Genomic DNA, 19,270 nt, shown 5'->3' with positions numbered 1-19,270 from the left:
TAATACATTGATTGTTTTTCTGATGTTGAACCATCCTTGCATGCCTGGAATGAACCCCACTTGGTCATGGTGTATGATTTTTTTAATGTGTCTTTGGATTCGATTTGCAAGTATTTTGTTGAGGATTTTTGCATCTATATTCATTAGGGAGATTGGCCGGTAGTTTTCCTTTTTTGTAGCATCTTTGCCTGGTTTTGGTATTAGATTGATGTTAGCTTCATAAAATGAGTTAGGTAGTGTTCCATTTTTTCAATGTTTTGAAAGAGTTTGAGTAAGATTGGTGTCAGTTCTTTCTGGAAAGTTTGGTAGAATTCCCCTGTGAAGCCATCTGGCCCTGGGCATTTATTTGTGGGAAGATTTTTGATGACTGATTGGATCTCTTTGCTTGTGATGGGTTGGTTGAGGTCTTCTATTTCTTCTCTGGTCAGTCTAGGTTGTTCATATGTTTCCAGGAAATTGTCCATTTCTTCTACATTATCCAGTTTGTTGCCATACAGTTGTTCATAATATCCTCTTATAATTTTTTTAATTTCTTCAGGATCTGCAGTTATGTCACCTTTTTCATTCATTATTTTGTTTATATGGGTCTTCTCTCTTTTTGATTTTGTCAGTCTAGCTAGGGGCTTGTCAATCTTGTTGATCTTCTCAAAGAACCAACTTTTGGTGATATTTATCCTTTCTATTGTTTTTTTGTTCTCTATGTCATTTATTTCTGCTTTAATCCTTGTTATTTCTTTTCTTCTACTTGGTTTAGGATTGGTTTGCTGTTCATTTTCTAGCTTCTTCAGTTGATCCATTAGTTCTTTGATTTTGGCTCTTTCTTCCTTTTTAATATATGCGTTTAGTGCTATAAATTTCCCCCTTAGCACTGCTTTTGCTGCATCCCATAGGTTTTGGTATGTTGTGTTCTCATTTTCATTCGTCTCTATATATTTAGCAATTTCTCTTGCTATTTCTTCTTTAACCCACTGATTGTTTAGGAGTGTGTTGTTTAACCTCCAGGTATTTGTGAATTTTCTAAGTCTCTGATGGTTATTGACTTCTAATTGTATTCCATTGTGGTCAGAGAATGTGCTTTGAATGATTTCAATCTTTTTAAATTTATTGAGGCTTGTTTTATGTCCCAGCATATGATCTATTCTGGAGAAAGTTCCGTGAGCACTAGAAAAGTATGTGTATCCTGGTGATTTGGGATGTAATGTCCTGTAGATGTCTGTTAAATCTAATTCATTTATCAGATTGTTTAGGTTTTCAATTTCCTTATTGGTCTTCTGTCTGGTTGATCTATCTATAGGAGAGAGTGATGTGTTGAAGTCTCCCACAATTATTGTGGAAACATCAATTGCTTCCTTTAGTTTTGCCAATGTTTCTCTCATGTATTTTGTGGCACCTTGATTGGGTGCATAGACATTTACGATTGTTATTTCTTCTTGCTGAATTGCCCCTTTTATTAGTATGTAGTGGCCTTCTTTGTCTCTCAAAACATCCCTGCATTTGAAGTCTATTTTATCTGAGATTAATATTGCTACACCTGCTTTCTTTTGGCTGTAGCTTGCATGAAATATTTTTTTCCATCCTTTCACTTTCAATTTCTTTGTGTCCCTGTGTCTAAGATGAGTCTCTTGTATGCAACATATTGATGGTTCATTTTTTTTGATCCATTCTGCGAATCTATATCTTTTAATTGGGGAGTTTAATCCATTTACATTCAACGTTAAAACCGTGAAGGCATTTCTTGAATCGGCCATCTTATCCTTTGGATTATGTTTGCCATATTTTTCCCTCTCTCTATTAATATCCTTTATTGTACCCATACCGAATCTCTTTAGTACTGAACCTTTCTCCAAGTCTCTCTGTCCTGTCTTTGTTTCTCTGTCTGTAGGGCTCCCTTTAGTATCTCCAGTAGGGCAGGTCTCTTGTTAGCAAATTCTCTCAGCATTTCTTTGTCTGTGAAAAATTTAAGCTCTCCCTCAAATTTGAAGGAGAGCTTTGCTGGATAAAGTATTCTTGGCTGGAAATTCCTCTCTCTCAGAATTTTAAATATATCGTGCCATTGCCTTCTCGCCTCCATGGTGGCTGCTGAGTAGTCACTACTTAGTCTTATGCTGTTTCCTTTGTATGTGGTGAATTGCTTTTCTCTTGCTGCTTTCAGAACTTGCTCCTTCTCTTCTATGTTTGACAGTGTGATCAGTATATGTCTCGGAGTGGGTTTTTTTGGATTTATTCTATTTGGAGTTCGCTGAGCATTTATGATTTGTGTATTTATGTTGTTTAGAAGATTTGGGAAGTTTTCCCCAACAATTTCTTTGAATACTCTTCCTAGACCTTTACCCTTTTCTTCCCCTTCTGGGACACCAATGAGTCTTATATTCGGACGCTTCATATTATCTATCATATCCCTGAGGTCCATTTCGAGTTTTTCAATTTTTTTCCCCATTCTTTCTTTTATGCTTTCATTTTCCATTCTGTCATCTTCCAGGTCACTGATTCGTTGTTCAACTTCCTCTAGTCTTGTACTGTGAGTGTCCAGAATCTTTTTAATTTGGTCAACAGTTTCTTTAATTTCCATAAGATCATCCATTTTTTTATTTAGTCTTGCAATGTCTTCTTTATGCTCTTCTAGGGTCTTCTTGATTTCCTTCATATCCCGTACTAGGGTCTCATTGTTCATCTTTAGTTCTTTGAGTAGCTGCTCTAGGTGTGTCTCTTCTGGTCTTTTGATTTGGGTGCTTGGGCTTGGGTTATCCATATCGTCTGGTTTTTTCATATGCTTTATAATTTTATGTTGTTTTTGGCCTCGTGGCATTTGCTGTCCTTGATAGGGTTCTTTTAGGGTTTGTAGACCAGTTGAAGTCCTTATCTCTAATTTATCAGATCTACAGCTTCGTGGAGTACACTTTCTCTAACTAACCAGCAGGTGGCGTCCACGAGCCACCTGTTCTCCACAAGCCAGATCTCCCCTGCTTAGCCTTTTTGGTGAGTGGGGGAGTGAGTCTTGTGGGGCCCAATTGGTGTCCCAAGCTTGCGTGTGTAGTTGGTGTTGCCTGCCCTGTATGTGGGGCGTGTTTCTGGGCAGTCGGGGAGGGGGGGTGGCCCTAACAATCAAATCTCCCTGATGATCCTAGAGTTTTAAAGCTACTGCAATAGTCTAATCCTTCAGTTCAGTCCTGCCACAGTTTGTCTCTGCCACTGACCCACAAGTCTTTGGTATTGGCGTATGGCTCCTGAGACTTGCAAGTGGGCCCCTCTTCCAGGCTGTGCACCCCGGGTCCTCTGTTGAGGGATGACTGTGCTATGTCACAGGTGAGTGCCGTCCCCCCAGGGCAGTTCTGGGCTGCTGGGCTGTGTTGGGAGGCTCCCAGTCTGCTCAAATGATGGCTGAATGGGGCTCTGTTAATTCACACTGCTCCCCCTTCCCAGCTCTGGGACATTCAGCTGAGGTTGCAGGGAAGGCTAATGTCCACGCCCAGTTTTGTGGTGTGTGCCTGTTATTTGAAGCACTTCCGTCACACTGGGTTGTCTGGGGCAGCTCTGGGCTATGGGGCTGGCGATGGGCAGGAGTGTTTCCTGTCCACCAGGATGGTGGCTGTGAGCGGACACCCCCCTTTTCTTGGGAAGTTGTGTTGTTTAGTGAATTTTCTCAGCCACTGGATTATTGCCTTTTGTCTCAGAGCTCTCTTAGTTCTGCTCTTGACTTGACGTGCCCAAATTTCAATTCTTTGAAGCTTTCTGTATTGAGCTTCTTAGAGTAATTGTTTTAGAAAAAGCAAAAAGGATTTAAAAAAAAAAAAAAAAAAAAAAAAAAAAAAAAAAAAAAAAAAAAAACGGCCCTCCTCAGAGATCTAATGGGTTATTGAAATGCTAATAGACAAAGCAACCAGGGCCATTAAGGAAAGGTGCCCTGGGCAGAGAGATCAGCCTTGCTTCGGGATTTGCATATGCGCCTCAAGGCCTGATCTCCGCCCTTCCCCTTTCTGTGTTCACCAGAACTCCAAAAATCCTCTGCTTTTACTTTGGAGCTTCTCGTGTTGTTTTCCTTCTATGCCCGTCTCCTCTCTGCTGGGCTGGCTGCTCTCAGAGTCTCTGGTGTCTGGCCTCAGTCTATCTATGGTTGGAGTTTGAATCAGTAGAATGAGTTTCCGATGAGAGCAGCCACTGCAATTCTCCCTTCTCCTTCCTGGAGCTGACAGCCCCTCCTCCCCCGGGACTGAGCCTGGCAGGGAGGGGCGCGGGTCCCCTGGCCGCAAAAACTTACAGATTTCGCTGATCTCAGCAGTTCCACGTTTTCATGAGTGTTGTATGAAGTATGCCCAAAGACAGATTGCTCTGTGGTGTCCAGTCCACGCAGTTCCTGGCTTTTTACCTACTTTCCTGGAGGAGTAACTAAAACATACAGCTCACCAGTCTGCCATCTTGCCTAAAGTAGATTCTTGAGTTCTGTTTCCCTGACCTGACCTCCAGCCATTTCTGCAATTCCATGATGTGCCTTGAGTGACTTCTGCCTATTTGCCTTTCTCAGGATCTACAGCTGATACTACACACCAGGCAGTGCCTGTGTGAAAAAAATCTTAATGCTAACATTTATTGAGCACATGCTACGTGCCTGGTACTATGCTTAAGTGCTTTATGTGCATTAACTCATCTATCCTCCCAACAAACCCAATGAGGTAGGCACTACTATTATACCCACTTTTAGATTAGGAAACTGAGTCAAACTTGCTGTGAGGCTGAACTCAGAATATGAACCCAGGCAAACTGACTCCAGGGCCCAAACTCTAATAAAACAAGTTTTATAATATATGCTACCTGTTTAACAAAATATTGATCCTGGGGTTCTTTTAAAAAGGCAGGCTGTCAGATGGTAACCTAGGGGGCAGAGGGCCCCTGATCCTTACAAATTACAAATACTCATGTTCTAGAGATGGCTACATGTCATGAACTATGCTTATGTTTCCCCAACTCCTGGGAGCACCCCAAGGTCAAACAAACAAGCAAGCAAAAAACCTTTCTACCCACCTTTCCTTTCTTCAGGTAGCTCCTCACTTACCCTTTGACAGAATCTCCAAGGCACATGCCAAACTGCCTTGTGCCTGTTTCAATGCATCTACGAATCATCAAACGGTAACAAGGCTCAAAGATGTGCAGGGGACAAGGAACGGTGGGATAGGCCATAGTACACACGAAAATAGGCACGTTCTTATTTAAGCTGTCAGAAAGAGCAAATGGCATATAACTCAGGGCAAATGCAGGCAGAACAGAAAAAGGTTGGCCAAACATTGTCATAGAAAAAGGAGACATCAAGTTTTGATGGCTGATATAAACTGAAACACAACTGATGCTGTGGGTTGAGTCCCATTATCTGGTGCAGTGGTTAGCCTAAGAGCTAAGAGATTAAAACTGGCATTCTACACATTCTAATTTGACTAAACAGCTCTTTAGTACCTTAACATTGTGGATGATATTCATACCTCTTACTTTTTTCTTTCATTCATGCTCTCCACTCAAAACAATCTCCTGTGATGTTTTGCTGTCAGTATGGGGAAGGGTAATGATGACATTAATTCGACCCAGTTCTCCAAAGGGGTGGTGGGAAATTCTCTACAAGATCCCCATGTGCATCGCAAATTTTCAGAGCCTCCAAAGAATCTACATAGAAGACCCAGCAGTGGGGAGGAGGGAGCAAAAGGGAGGCAAGAATAATCTAGCCCAGTGATGCTCAAACATTCCCATGCATCAGAAATACTGGGGATGCTTGAATCCAGATGACTGGGTGGCCAAATCTCCAGAAATACTGATGTAGTAGCTCTGAAATTAGGATCAAGGAATCTGCATTTCAATAAGTACCCCCAGGAGACTCAGATAACACAGCCCATTGGGGAATCACCAACTGGGTCAGCTCCTCCTGGATCACTATCCTCTTATTTGTCTAGCAAATCCAATATAGGAACAGCTAAACCTAAAACCACTAACAAATATGAAATTGGTCAAATCTCAAAAGGATTAAGCTTAGGATTCCTTTAAATAGAAAGCCCCAAGTATTTGTTAAGAAAACATTAAATAATATTTGAGAAGAGGACTCAGAGAGACTAGAGGCTAATTAAAGAATCAGAAATAAAGATAAAGATACCCTGAGTAGTTCTAATATAAGTCAATGAGAAAAAAAGGATTTCATTGCTAGCTTTTCAGGATGAAAGTCACATTCAAACTGGTGGCAGAGTTTAGAAATACTCTCTACAGGGTGGGCATAAAACCAGAATGCCTTTTGCTGTCAGGAACATCACCTCCAAAATCCTGTAAGAAGTTCTATTCCACTGGGGATGGAAGAGAGGAGGGGAGCAGTATGAGAGTCAGAAATTAGTGACTGCTTCTTGTCTTTTATGCTGACTAGGCGAGCTATTCTTCCAGCCAGGTAGTGAGACTGGAGCCCCAGTTACATCCTTGTCTGTACTCTTCACCTCTCACACAACCAAAGCATGGCAGAAGAGGTGTACAACAAGCACTACTATTATCACTTACTAAATACTTACTATGCACTAGTTCATTTGATCTTCATAACAATTTCTTGAGGTAAGAACCATTATTATCCCTAAGCTAAAAATGAGGACAATGAGGCTCAGAAGGTTAAGTGACCTGCTTAGGGTCATGAAGTATACTCACTTTGTGGCAGAACTGGGTCTTAGATACAGACCTGACTGGCATCAAAGTTCTTAACCTCACAGCACCACTCATATATTTAAAGACAGTCTTCTGAACGCGTCTAATCCTTAAATTCCCCTGATTAAGCTGTGCCAATTTACTGCTGCTAGCAACACTCTGTTACTAGTACCAAGATGTGCCCTGGTCAATGGTTTGGCTTATGCTTCTTCAGTGGTATGCTGATAAATGTTTAACAAATGGCTCTCAGAGCCGGGAGAGAGGGGGAACTAGTTTGCAGTATTTACCAATTTCTGTGGTGTAAATACTTCTACCACATGGCTAGTTTCAAGCTACTAACATGATATTACTGAACAAGGAGCTGGGAAGAGATGTGCACATTCAGCTCCTCATGAGCTGGTATAGTGAAACTGAAAATAGAAACATGCATATACACACTTAGAAAGTTCTTCCATTTCCTCTTCATGAAGCCTTCTTCGTTCATTGAGTTCTTCTGGAAGGAATTTAGCTATTAGCTCCTCCATTATAATATTTTTGCTGTATTTTCTTGATGCCAAACACTATGTAAGGAAGAAAAAGGCAATTAAACATTTTGCAGTGATCAGAAAAACACAAAGCACTTTCTGATGTAATCAGAAAAATAATCAAATGACCCACATATTAGAGTAATTTAGACCCACAGATTAGCGGCTGATACTATTATAATGTATGCACTCTCTGGATGTTAAAGTTAAGTTGAAAAAGCACATACAATGTATTACTATTATAATTGGAAAAAATTAAATGTTTTAACAAGGGAAAAGCCTGAACTGAAGTTTTAAAAATCTCATAGCTTTCCCGAAACACTGAAATCAAGATCACATTCTTGTCCAAAAAGAAAACAAAATCATTCCCTTTCCTCTTTCTGGTTATGTGCTTACAAGCTCACTGAAATGGTCTTCATCTGGGATGTGCTGAAAGTCAATAGTCGCAAGGTTCAGGGAACTAAAAATCAATTTTTAATCATTGATCCTTTTCTAGCTTGGTCCAGCCCCACCTCACCCCAATGTTTGGCTTGTAAATATTTCAAGTCTACACTCTTTTCCCCCTTTAACTTTAGGGAGAGGGAAAAAAAACAGCTAAAAATGGGTGATTTTGTTTGTTTATCTGCTTTTTAAAGATATGTCATCTAGATATTCTTGAACTTATGTTATAAACCATGCTCAACTGTCATTATTACTTTCTTCCCACACACCCCTATCCCATGCATACATGGGGATCTGTGAGTCGTGGGTATTTAACAGCCTGAATCATCAGTGGAGAAAATTGCTCATTATGGAAACTAACCGCCCCTACAAACCCAGCAGGTGGCGCTCCTGAGTATAAAACTGCTGGTTTCAGACAATTTTTTTCCTTTCTCAGTATGGGCTGTGTCTATTTTGTAGTGAATGTGATTGGAATAAGACATTTCTCTATAAATAAAACTGTGTCAGTGTGATCTTGTGTGAATACACAGAGATAGATGGAATATGTTCTAGCCCCTGAGTCCATGATCCTGCAGTATCTACTATCGCCTGGCTACAGGAGAATCAATTGCTTTGCCCAGTCCCGGTCTTTGAGGGAAAACAGTGATTCAGGAGATAGCCAATCCAAGACGGAGGTGACCCCTCAGCTGATGCTAAAACAAAATACCTGGGAAAGGCACATACTAAAATGTTATCAATAATTTTCTCTAGGTGATGATCATAAGGGTAGATTTTTCTTCTTTCTGCTTATCTGAATTCTGTAGTGTTATCACAGTATAAATGTATTATTTAAGTAGTCATAAAGACCATGGATGCCTCACCTACCATCAGCCCAGCAAATCTCATCCCTTTATCTAAGGAAAGGCATGACATTGACTCTCCCCTTCCCCCCAACTCCACATACACACCTGCAGGACTACCCTTGATGTTCATTTCACTTAGTTTACATGTTGGGGTGTTGTGAAAGTTCAACATGTGACTTCTTCGGACCTACAATCACTTGGAGTTAGGCTTGCACCTCCAACCTCTCCTTAGGAATGACAGGGGTCAAGGAACATTAATACCAATTGTAAAATGTGGCAAAAAAGACCCTGAGGGAGGGAAAAGAAGAAGGACTCCTGGGTCCTCTTTTGCTAAAGAAAATTCCATTAAGACAACTTGAAAAACAAAGGTGGGAGATTGTATGATTAACTTCAGAGGATCTGGAAGCCTAGAGCTTTTCAAGTAGCCAAGTATCTGCTCTCCAGGGATGGGACAAGGACCACACTGAAGGTCTATGAGGTTTTTCTGGGGACCTTGGATCTGAGGTCTTCAAACCACAGAATAAATATTAATGATAAGAGAACATCAGAGCTCATCTAGTCTTAGCCTAGAATGGACAAAAGATTCACCCAGGATTACACTGAATCAGGTAGCACGTTGGGAATAGAACAAGGATCCAGGTTTATCGTCCATCTAATATTTTTGTTCCCAAATAAACAAATTAATTTCACAACTTTCAGTTGATAAAAATCTAGATGTTAACTCATTTTCCTGAAGAAGGGGTAAAGAAGTGTCTATAAGACAGAAGAAATAAATAGATGGTCTGAGGAGGTATTTTGCCCTAGCATAGTGCAGAGGCTTGGGATCCAATCAGGCACTATCTTAGTACCTAATTCCAAATAAGCTAACCCAACCAAGAAGCAACCACATTGTTTTACCTGTGAAAGTCCATCTTTGCACAGAGGACACTTCGCATTGTGATCTAGGCATCTTTCAAAGCATTTTAAGCAAAAGGTATGCCCACAGGGTGTTGTGACTGGCTCATAAAATAATCTGAAATTTAGGAATCAAAATGTTAAAAAAAAAAAAAACAAAACGGCAATAAGAACAAAAATAAAAGACAGAATTACTCAATGCTAAGGTTCTTATAGTGTTTTTTGGAAAATTATGTGGGGGGGGTTCTTTTCATTTTTGTTATTGTTATATTGTTGCTGTGCTTCAGAAAAGCACTTGCTTTTTATTTCTGGGCTGGATTTAAATTAATGTTTGGGGTTATAGCTAGATCATTTTTGTAACAGTTCTATAGTTGGTATATTCTGGGGCATCCAGAGGAATTTTCACCCCTGTCTGGTCCCAGAAAAAGAGAGATTAATGCTCACAGTGTCTGAATAGATCACATTCTAAAAATATTTAGCCAACCTGTTCACCTGACATAGACACACACACACACACACACACACACTTACACATTTACCCATGTAAGTCCTTCACATCATATTACTACTACAGAAAAGGACTTCGCTTGTTTGCTAGCCTTGATTCATTTTTTCACCTAAGCAACATTTACCACCGAAAGGATCTTGAAATTGCACTTCTAACAAACATAACTGCTTTTTATATGTATAGATAATTTTCCCATGGACATCAGAGTAATATTGTTAATGTGCTACTGAAAATAAATACATATACTTCAAATAGATCCTATTTTAATTGCTTTGGGGGAGCTGAATAGTTTCAAAGCAATCTGGGAATCCTTTTAGAAAGCTGTTCTGTACATTCAGAGATTCATGAATCTACTTAGCTTAAACAACGGCTCACCTGCAACAGGACTAGTGGGTGGGGGCAGTCAAAGATGAGGCTCAGATGTGGGATTTACACTCACCAAGAGGAAGAGCACAGAAAAAAAGGGAAAGACGCCTCACCAGCCTACTTTGACCTCACGAGTGTTCAGTTGAGAGGAAGAGGCAGCCACCTGCACAGCTCCCTTATGTGGCCAGGAGGTACACCGGTAGCCTGGTCTGCACTGCCAAGCTGAGCAGAAGAATCAAAATGTGGGAGCCGAAAAGGACTTGAGAAGAAACTGAACCCACCAACTCAGAATGAAACTGAAGTCTAGAGTAGGTGAAGTCGCTTGATTGAGTATACACACTTAAATGCTGGCAGATGAAAGTCTATCCAACTTCTGCTTCAATTAGAACAAGGATTCCCATTGCTGTGCATCAGGATCACCTGGGGTACTTTTTCTTTAAACAACTTTATTGATGTATAATTGACACACAATGCGTGTACTTTAAATGTTCATTTTGATAAGTTGTGACATATGTACATACCTATGGAGCCATCACAATGAAGACAGTGAACATAACCAACACCCACTGAAGTTTCCTCTTACTCCCCTTTTTTCTTTTTACATTTTTATGGTGAAATATAACATATACAGAAAAGTGATAACTTTCAAAATACAATTTAACAAGTAGTTGGAGAGCAAATTTCAAAGAATGTTATGGTCTTACCCCTTTTTAAGCCCTCCCTCCTGCCTCTCCCAACATCACATCCCCCATCACCTGGGGAGCTTTTTAAAAAGGTAGATGCTGGAGACTGCACCTACAAAGATTCAGATTCAGCTGGTCTAGGATAAGGACGCAGGTTTAGGATATTTTAAAACTCCTCTGTTGATTTTGATGTGCAGCCAGCATTGAGAATCACTGAATTATACAGTCCTACTGAGCCTACTGAGCCCTACATAGGCCAAACTTCTGTATTGGTTTTCAAACATAATTATCAGAATCATCCGTGGAGCTTTAAAAACTTACACATGGTCAAGTCCCGCTGGCTAAAGTTTGCAAATCAGTAGGTCAAGGAGTGGGCAGAGATTTACACTTTTAACAAGCCAATGAGGATCTAGAGTAGTAGAGAAACTTTTCATATATTTGCTTTTTTGTTACTTTTTGAGACTTATAATCCTGTTTAAAAAAGTAGTTAATTTGTTTAACAAAATTATTAAATCTCTGTTATTAAATTGGCCCAAAAGTAAAATTAGTTTCAAAAACAGTTCTTTATGATGGAGGTCCTAACCAGCGCAATATGGCAAGAAGAAAAAATAAAATATATAAGGATTAGGAAGGAAAAACCCAAATCTGTCTGTATTTGCAGATGGTATAATGGTGAACTTAGAAAATCTAACAGAATCTACTGAAAGTTTATTAGAATTGATAAGAATTAAGAGAGATTGCTGAATAAATACACACAATTATAATGCTATATTTCAGCAATGAATGTCAGAAAATAAAAATTTTAAAGACGGCATTTATAATTTCTTTTAAAAATGAAGGATCCAGGTGGATCTAAGATGGCGGCATAGAGAGGAGTGGAAGCTAGTTAGTCCCCCTGAAACAACTAATAAACAACCAGGAACAGCTAGTAAATAATCCAGAATAACTGCGGGGGGAAAAACGTGACCATCCACTCATACACCAACCTGGATTGGGAGGAATGCCCAAGATCGCAGCATAAAATCTGTAAGTAAAAACTGTGGATCCAAATAGGGAGACCCCTCCCCCCATAGCCCAAGCTGCAAAGCCTCGTGGAGCCAGAGAGCAGCTCTCTCTGAGCAAGCAAATATAGCTCAGCTGAGCTCCAACAGGGTTTTAATTAACAAATGTGGACTGCTCGATACGAATCCCCAACAAGCAGACAGAGGCTTTGGGTGAAGACTGACCTTGGAGAGCCAGAGGGTGGCCGCGGACTGGCCCTGCAGGGGGCCTTCTGTCCCTGTTTCAGCTCAGTGGAGAAAGCCTCAGCCATTTTCAGTTCCCAGTGCTCTGACCCAGACAAGGGTGGAGATAGCACAGGCAGAGAGAGACCATTGAAATGCTAATGACCTCTCCCTAGGTGGTCTATCTTCCCTAAGAGGAAAGGGGTGGGGCCAGCTCTACTACCCACCTTCCATTCAGACCCAGACCCCAGAGCCTGGGGGAAAACAGCCATGGGCCACACCTCCTTACAACAGTCTGGAGTTACAGGCTGACAGGCGCCACCTGCTGGGCAGAAAAGCACAGTGACACGAGGCCTCCCAGGGTGCACCAATTTTCTAAGACACACCCTCAGGGAAACCGGATACTGAATAGCTCTTCCTTCTGGGAACAGAGCCCATTTTGGTCTGGGAAAACCTGATTGGGGTAACCAAGGAAACCATGCCTAGACAACAGAAACCTACAACCTACACTAACAGAAATGAAGTTATAGCCCAGTCAAAGGAACAAACTTGCACTTCAGCTGAGAGACAGGAACTTAAACAACTAATACTAAGTCAATTCAAAAAGTTTAGGGAGGATATGGCAAAAGAGATGAAGTGTATAATGAAAACACTGGGCATACATAAGGTAGAAATTGAAGGTTCAAAAAACCAACTGGCAAAATCTACAGAAATGAAAGGCACAACACAAGAGATGAAACACACAATGGAAACATACAATGCAGATCTCAAGAGGCAGAAGAAAACACTCAGGAACTGGAGAACAAGGCACCTGAAAGCCTACACACAAAAGAACAGATAGAGAAAAGAATGGAAAAATACAAGCAACGTCTCCGGGAACTTAAGGACAAAAGGAAAATCAGGAATGTACATGTCATTGGTGTCTCTGAAGGAGAAGAGAAAGGAAAAGGGGCAGAAGCAATAATAGAGGAAATAATCAATGAAAATTTCCCATCTCTTATGAAAGACATAAACTTATGGATCCAAGAAGTGCAGCATACCCCAAACAGAATAAATCTGAATAGGCCTATGCAAAGACACTTAATCAGATTATCAAATGTCAAAGATAAAGAGAGAATCCTGAAAGCAGCAAGAGAAAAGTGATCCATCACATACAAAGGAAGCTTGATAAGACTGTGTGTGGATCTCTCAGCAGAAACCATGGAGGCAAGAAGGAGGTGGGGTAATATATTTAAGATACAGAAAGAGAAAAACCACCAACCAAGAATCTTATATCTGGCAAAAGCGTCCTTCAAATATGAGGGAGAGCTTAAAATATTCTCAGACAAACTGACAATGACAAAGTTTGTGAACAAGATACCTGCTCTACAGGAAACACTAAAGGAAGCACTGCAGACAGAAAGGAAAAGACAGGAGTGAGAGGTTTGGAAAACAATTTTGGGAGATGGTAGCACAGCAATGTAAGTACACTGAACAAAGATGACTGTGAGTATGGTTGAAAGAGTAAAGTTGGGACCATGTGGGACACCAGAACAAAAGACCAAGGATAAAGACTGGGACTGTGTAACTCAGGGAAACCTAGGGTGCTCAACGATTGTAATAAAAGGTAAAAATATGTTTTTACATGAGGTAGAACAAATGAATGTCAACATTCCAAGGTGTTAAAATAGGGTGGGATTGGGGGAAAATACAATCAATGCAAACCAGAGACTATAAGTAATGGAAACTTTGTATTATGCTTCTTTTAATATAACAAAGCCAATATACCAAAGCTAAATGCATATGGGGGGGTTGGAATAGGGGAAGGATATGGGACTCCTGACATTGGTGATGTTGTCTGACTCTTTATTCTACTTAAGGTTAATACTGTCTTTCCTTTTGTTGCTTTCTAGCTGTCAAGTTTTGTGGGTTTTTTTTGTTTTTTTTCCTCTCTCTTTTCTTTTTCTTTTGTCTCTGCCTTCTTTGAATCTTCCTCCTGCTTTGTGGAAGAAATGGAGATGTCCTTAGATAGATAGTGGCGATGGTGCTGAATACATAAATATGTGACTATACAGGGAACCAACAATTGTCTACTTAGGATGGAATGTATGGTGTGTGAACACAACCATCTTAAAAGAAATGGGCTGATGAAGAAACCTTGAGGGCACTATATTGAGTGAAATAAGACAGACATATAAAGGCAAATATTGCAGGGTCTCAATGATATGAACTAATTATAATATGTAGACTCACAGACATGAAATATAAGTTACCAGGATATAGAATGAGGCTAAAGAAGGGGAAGCAGTTGCTTATTATGAGCAGAATGTTCAACTAGGGTGAACTTAAACGTTTGGAAATGGACAGAGGTGATGGTAGCACATTGTGAGAATAACTAACAGTGCTGAGTGGTGTGTGAATATGGTGGAAATGGTAAGCTCAGAGTCACGTATGTTTGCTGGAAGGAAAGTTGGAGGTTAAAAGATGGGAATGTACAGAACAGTGAATCTTGTGGTGGACAATGTCCGTTATTAACTATACAAATATTAGAAATCTCTCTCATGAACTAGAACAAATGTAGGACACTATAACTAGAAGTTAATAATAGAGATGCATATAGGAAAAAATATATATATACCTATTGCAAACTATATACAACAGTTAGTAGTATTTTAACATTCTTTCATCAATAGTAACAAATGTAATATACCAAAACTATGAATCAATAATGGAGGGGAGGTAATTAGGGGGATGGAGTCCTTTTTTTTTTTTTTGTCTTTATTTCTTTTCTGGAGTGATGAAAATGTCCTAAAAATGGAAAAAAATTAATTGTGGTGATGGATGCACAGCTGTGTGATGGTTATCATGGGCAATTGATTGTACACTTTGGATCTTTGGATAGTTGTATGGCATGTGAACAATCTCAATTTTATATATATATATATATATATGATGAAGGACCCAGGAATAAATCCAATAAAAGTTGTGTAAGACCTCTATTGGAAAAGAATAATAAACACTTCATTGAAAGAAATCAAAGGAGACCTAAATAAAAATCCCAATGAATTATTTCATTTGTTTGTATTTGTGGAACTTGCAAGTTGATTCAAAACTTTTATGGAAAGGCAAAAATGCCAAGAAGATTCAAGACACTTATTAAGAGCAGCAGTGTGGGAGGGCTTGCTCCACTAGACATCAGAACATATTATAAAGCTGTAGTGATTAATACAGTGTAGAACTCACAAAACCACAGACAAATCCATGGAATAGAATAGAAAGCCCACAAATAAACCAAGACACAGATGCTTGATTTATGACAAATATGGCACTTCAAAGCAGGAGGAAAGGACAATTTTTTCAGTAAACACTACTGAGATAGCTGGATATCCATGTGGGGAATTGAAATTGGACTGTGCTTCACAACATACCCAAAACTCAATTCCATGTGGATTATAAAAACAAATGTGAAAGGCAAAACTTTATTAATGCTTTTAGAAGATAAAATGGGAGAGTATCTTTATGACTTCAAGGTAAAAAAAAACTGTCTTAAACAAAATATTAAAAAAAACACTATAAATGAAAAGATTGATAATTTTGCTGTATTAAAATTAAGAACTTCTAAGTTCATCAAATACACCACTAAGAGAGCAAAAAGGCAAGCCACAGAGTAGGGGCAGGTATTTGCAACACATATTACTTGTGAAGAACTTGTATCTAGAATATACAGTAAGATAAAGAAAAAGGATAAAGAGAGATAACCCAATAGAAAAATGGACAAAGACTTATATTTACCAGGATATGTAAAAAATGTTCATATCAATGTTGTTCATAATAGTCCAAAACTAGAAACAATCCAAATATCCATATATAATAGAATAGATAAATGAATTGTGGTAGATTCATATGATGAAATACTATACAACAATGAAAATAAACATCTACATGAAATAACACGGATAAATCTTAACTTAAAATGTAAAGAAGTCAGATCAAAATAATACATTCTGGGTGATTCAGCTTATGTAAGTTCCAAAAAACAGACAAAACTAAATTACACTGTTTAGAGATGCATATATGGGTGATAAAACTAGAAAGAAAAACAAAGAAAACTATAAAAGTCAAGATTCTAGTGGGGAGGTGAGGGAATAGAGATTGGGAATGGGCATGTGGGTGGCTTCTGAGGTCCTGGAAATGTTCTATTTTTGAATAGAGAAGGGTTATGTGGGTATTCTCTTTTATAATATTTTACGATTCACGTTTTATGCACTTTTCCACTGAGTATTATACTTCACAATTTAAAATGTTTTTAAAAATGTGATATATAGCCTGGTTTGAGAGTCACTGCTTTGATCTAATTACTAGAACAGCCAAACCAGAATATCTTATAACCAACAGGCTTGTCCTTAGTAATTTGAGTCTTCTAATTCTGAATATCTTTTATACGTTATTTGATGCTGTGCCAGTTTGAATGTATTATGTCCCCTGAAATGCCATTATCTTTGATGTAATCTTGTGTGGGCAGACCCATCAGTGTTAATTAGATTGTAATTCTTTGAGTGTTTCCATGGAGCTATGCCCCACCCAACTGTGGCTGATGACTCTGATTGGATAATTTCCATGGATGTGTTACCCCACCCATTTAGGGTGGGTCTAAATTAAATCACTGGGGCCATATGAATGAGCTGACAAACAGAAGGAACTCAGTGCAGCCGAGAGTGACATTTTGAAGAGGAGCTACAGCCAAGAGGGACACTTTGAAGAACGCACAGAAGCTACAGATGAGAGACAGTTTGAAGACGGCCGTTGAAAGCAGACTCTTGCTCCGGAGAAGCTAAGAGAGGACAAATGCCCCGAGAGCAACTAAGAGTGACATTTTGCAGAGAAGCTGAAGCCTAGAGAGGAACGTCCTGGGAGAAAGCCATTTTGAAACCAGAACTTTGGAGCAGACACCAGCCACGTGCCTTCCCAGCTAACAGAGGTTTTCCGGACACCATTGGCCATCCTCCAGTGAAGGTAACCGATTATTGATGCCTTACCTTGGACACTTTATAGCCTTAAGACTGTAACTGTGTAACCAAATAAACCCCCTTTATAAAAGCCAATCCATTTCTGGTGTTTTGCATTCCAGCAGCATTAGCAAACTAGAACAGATGCTAATGATGAAGATGAATGATGAATCTGCATCTGCAGCCAGGAAACAAAACTATTTTTTCCTGAGGATTTCACAGTTGGGCCTACTGTTCATTTCAGAATGCAATCCACATAAAGTAACAAAGATATAGCTGGCTAATTAATTGCAACACATACTCACATTTAGCAAGTAGATGAATTAAACAAACACAAATGTTTCAAGTGTGCCCCTCATCTGAGTGATAACAAATGAGAATGCTGCCACAGATGTTGCATACTTATTGCTTTAATTCAAGGTTCAGATGCTTAGAATATATCACCTTTCAATACTCAATTCGCTTCTGTATTCAGGACTACTCTCCTACTCTGCAAAGGGTGACTGGGTAAAGTGACCAGAAAAAGATGGAATATACTTCTCTTGCTATCTTGGGGTGTGTGTGCAGTGCTGTTTTTCATATAAATCAACTTTATATATTGATAAGTTCCACTTATGATTACCTTCATGGTTTTACTATTGCGAGAATTAAGACTCGGGCAGGTTAAACAACTTGCCCAAGGTCACACAGCTAGCCAGTAAGTATCAGGACTTGGGTCATGAAATCAGATCTGGCTCCCAAGCCCATCTTCTTTCTACAATCTTTTGGGTGGACCAAAAGATTGTCTTGACATTGCTACAACTATGTGTATATTTATATCTAAAACATATATCATGCATCTACTCATAAATGCACATTCACACACATTTTCACTCCTTCCCCCTCCCTGGCCCCTCTTCTCTTTCTTTCTCTGTCTCTCTCTCTACACACACAAACGCACACATACACACACAAACACACACACTGTGCTCCAGATTCTTGTCCCTTTTATTTATCACTTTAGGCAATGATTTCAGAAAATACTTCAGGGAAGCATTTCTAAATCAGAGCAGGGCCAGATTTTCTCACAAGAAAGCATTTTACATCGTCACAGTGATGGACTAAACAATAGTAATAATAAATGCTTTCAGTTAGATGTCAGCCTGATAAAATGTTTGGCTGGTCTGGAAATAGCTATCGTTTCCCACCAGTCACATCCTTGTATTGTGTTCTTTTGCCGCTATCAAATGAGACCAAAGAGGGAATGAAAGGGAGGAAGGAAGTGAGTGGGAGAGAGACAGAGAAAGAGAGAGAGAAGAAGAAGAATGAACTGGTTGCTTAACACCTAGCTACTTGAGCAGATAAAACAAGGTTAACTAAAAAGCTTCTTGTTTCAAACGACAAAGAGGTCATTGGGCCATTAGATAACTGGCTCAAATATCAAACATTCTTGCTTTGCATCTCAAAATATCTTGGCCACTTCAGAGATGCTGCTCCACAACAGGCCCAGAAGTGCCCCCAATTGCTAGGGTATCTGTACCAGCTCAATCTCAAAGGTGGAATTTCAGTCATTAAAGATCAACATGTTAGAATTAGGGAACTTCTCTCAGCAGAGCTCTCCTAATCCAACAGGGGAAACTTGGAGATTGGAAAGTTCCTCATTAATACATCCTCCAAGTCTTTTTCCATTCACTTTTTCCACCCTTTTCCCTGTGGAATGTATAACCTTCTCCTGATCTCTCTCTAGTATCACAATAGATAAGTCCATATCCTAACTCGTCATTCTACCAGTGTAGCACAATGGGACTGGATGCCATTCTAGAAACATGTACAGTAGGTTCATATTTCTAGTTTCATGACCTGGCAGATCTTTTGAGAATATCTCTACTCTTAGCAACTCTCCCCCATAGACACATAACGGTAATAATGATAGAGCCTAATCTAATGGTAATCATCTAATCTAATCTAATCCTAACAACAACAAAAAAGAAAAACACGACAGAGAAGTGGAAACAGGAACTTTTTCAAGATTGCAATAATTCAAGCTAAAGCATGCATGTAAAAAGCCTCTGTCAACATCTGATTTTGACTTAGACACAAACCCTGTTGGAAGGGGAATTATATGCTTCTGGCCAAGGATTACAGTTTAAGAGCCTCAAGATCAGAAATGC

General features: G+C 39.5%; 1 protein-coding gene across 5 annotated transcripts in view; it reads right to left on the bottom strand.

Moving 5' to 3' along the window:
- The window catches only part of LONRF3 (LON peptidase N-terminal domain and ring finger 3), a 49,211-nt gene that overhangs the window by 13,171 nt on the left and 16,770 nt on the right, over positions 1 to 19,270 (bottom strand). For all 5 annotated transcript variants that reach the window (XM_037821292.1, XM_037821293.1, XM_037821294.1 and 2 more), the window contains 3 exons: positions 9,359 to 9,473; positions 7,093 to 7,214; positions 5,048 to 5,206 (listed from right to left, as the gene is read on the bottom strand). In XM_037821292.1, coding sequence (XP_037677220.1) covers positions 5,048 to 5,206; positions 7,093 to 7,214; positions 9,359 to 9,473 — 396 coding nt within the window. The remainder of the gene's footprint in view (positions 1 to 5,047; positions 5,207 to 7,092; positions 7,215 to 9,358; positions 9,474 to 19,270) is intronic.

The sequence above is a fragment of the Choloepus didactylus genome, chromosome X, assembly GCF_015220235.1.
Source record: "Choloepus didactylus isolate mChoDid1 chromosome X, mChoDid1.pri, whole genome shotgun sequence".
Classification (NCBI taxonomy): domain Eukaryota; kingdom Metazoa; phylum Chordata; class Mammalia; order Pilosa; family Megalonychidae; genus Choloepus; species Choloepus didactylus.
Note: the sequence above shows the minus strand (reverse complement) of the source record. Positions and strands in the feature narration are given on the sequence as shown.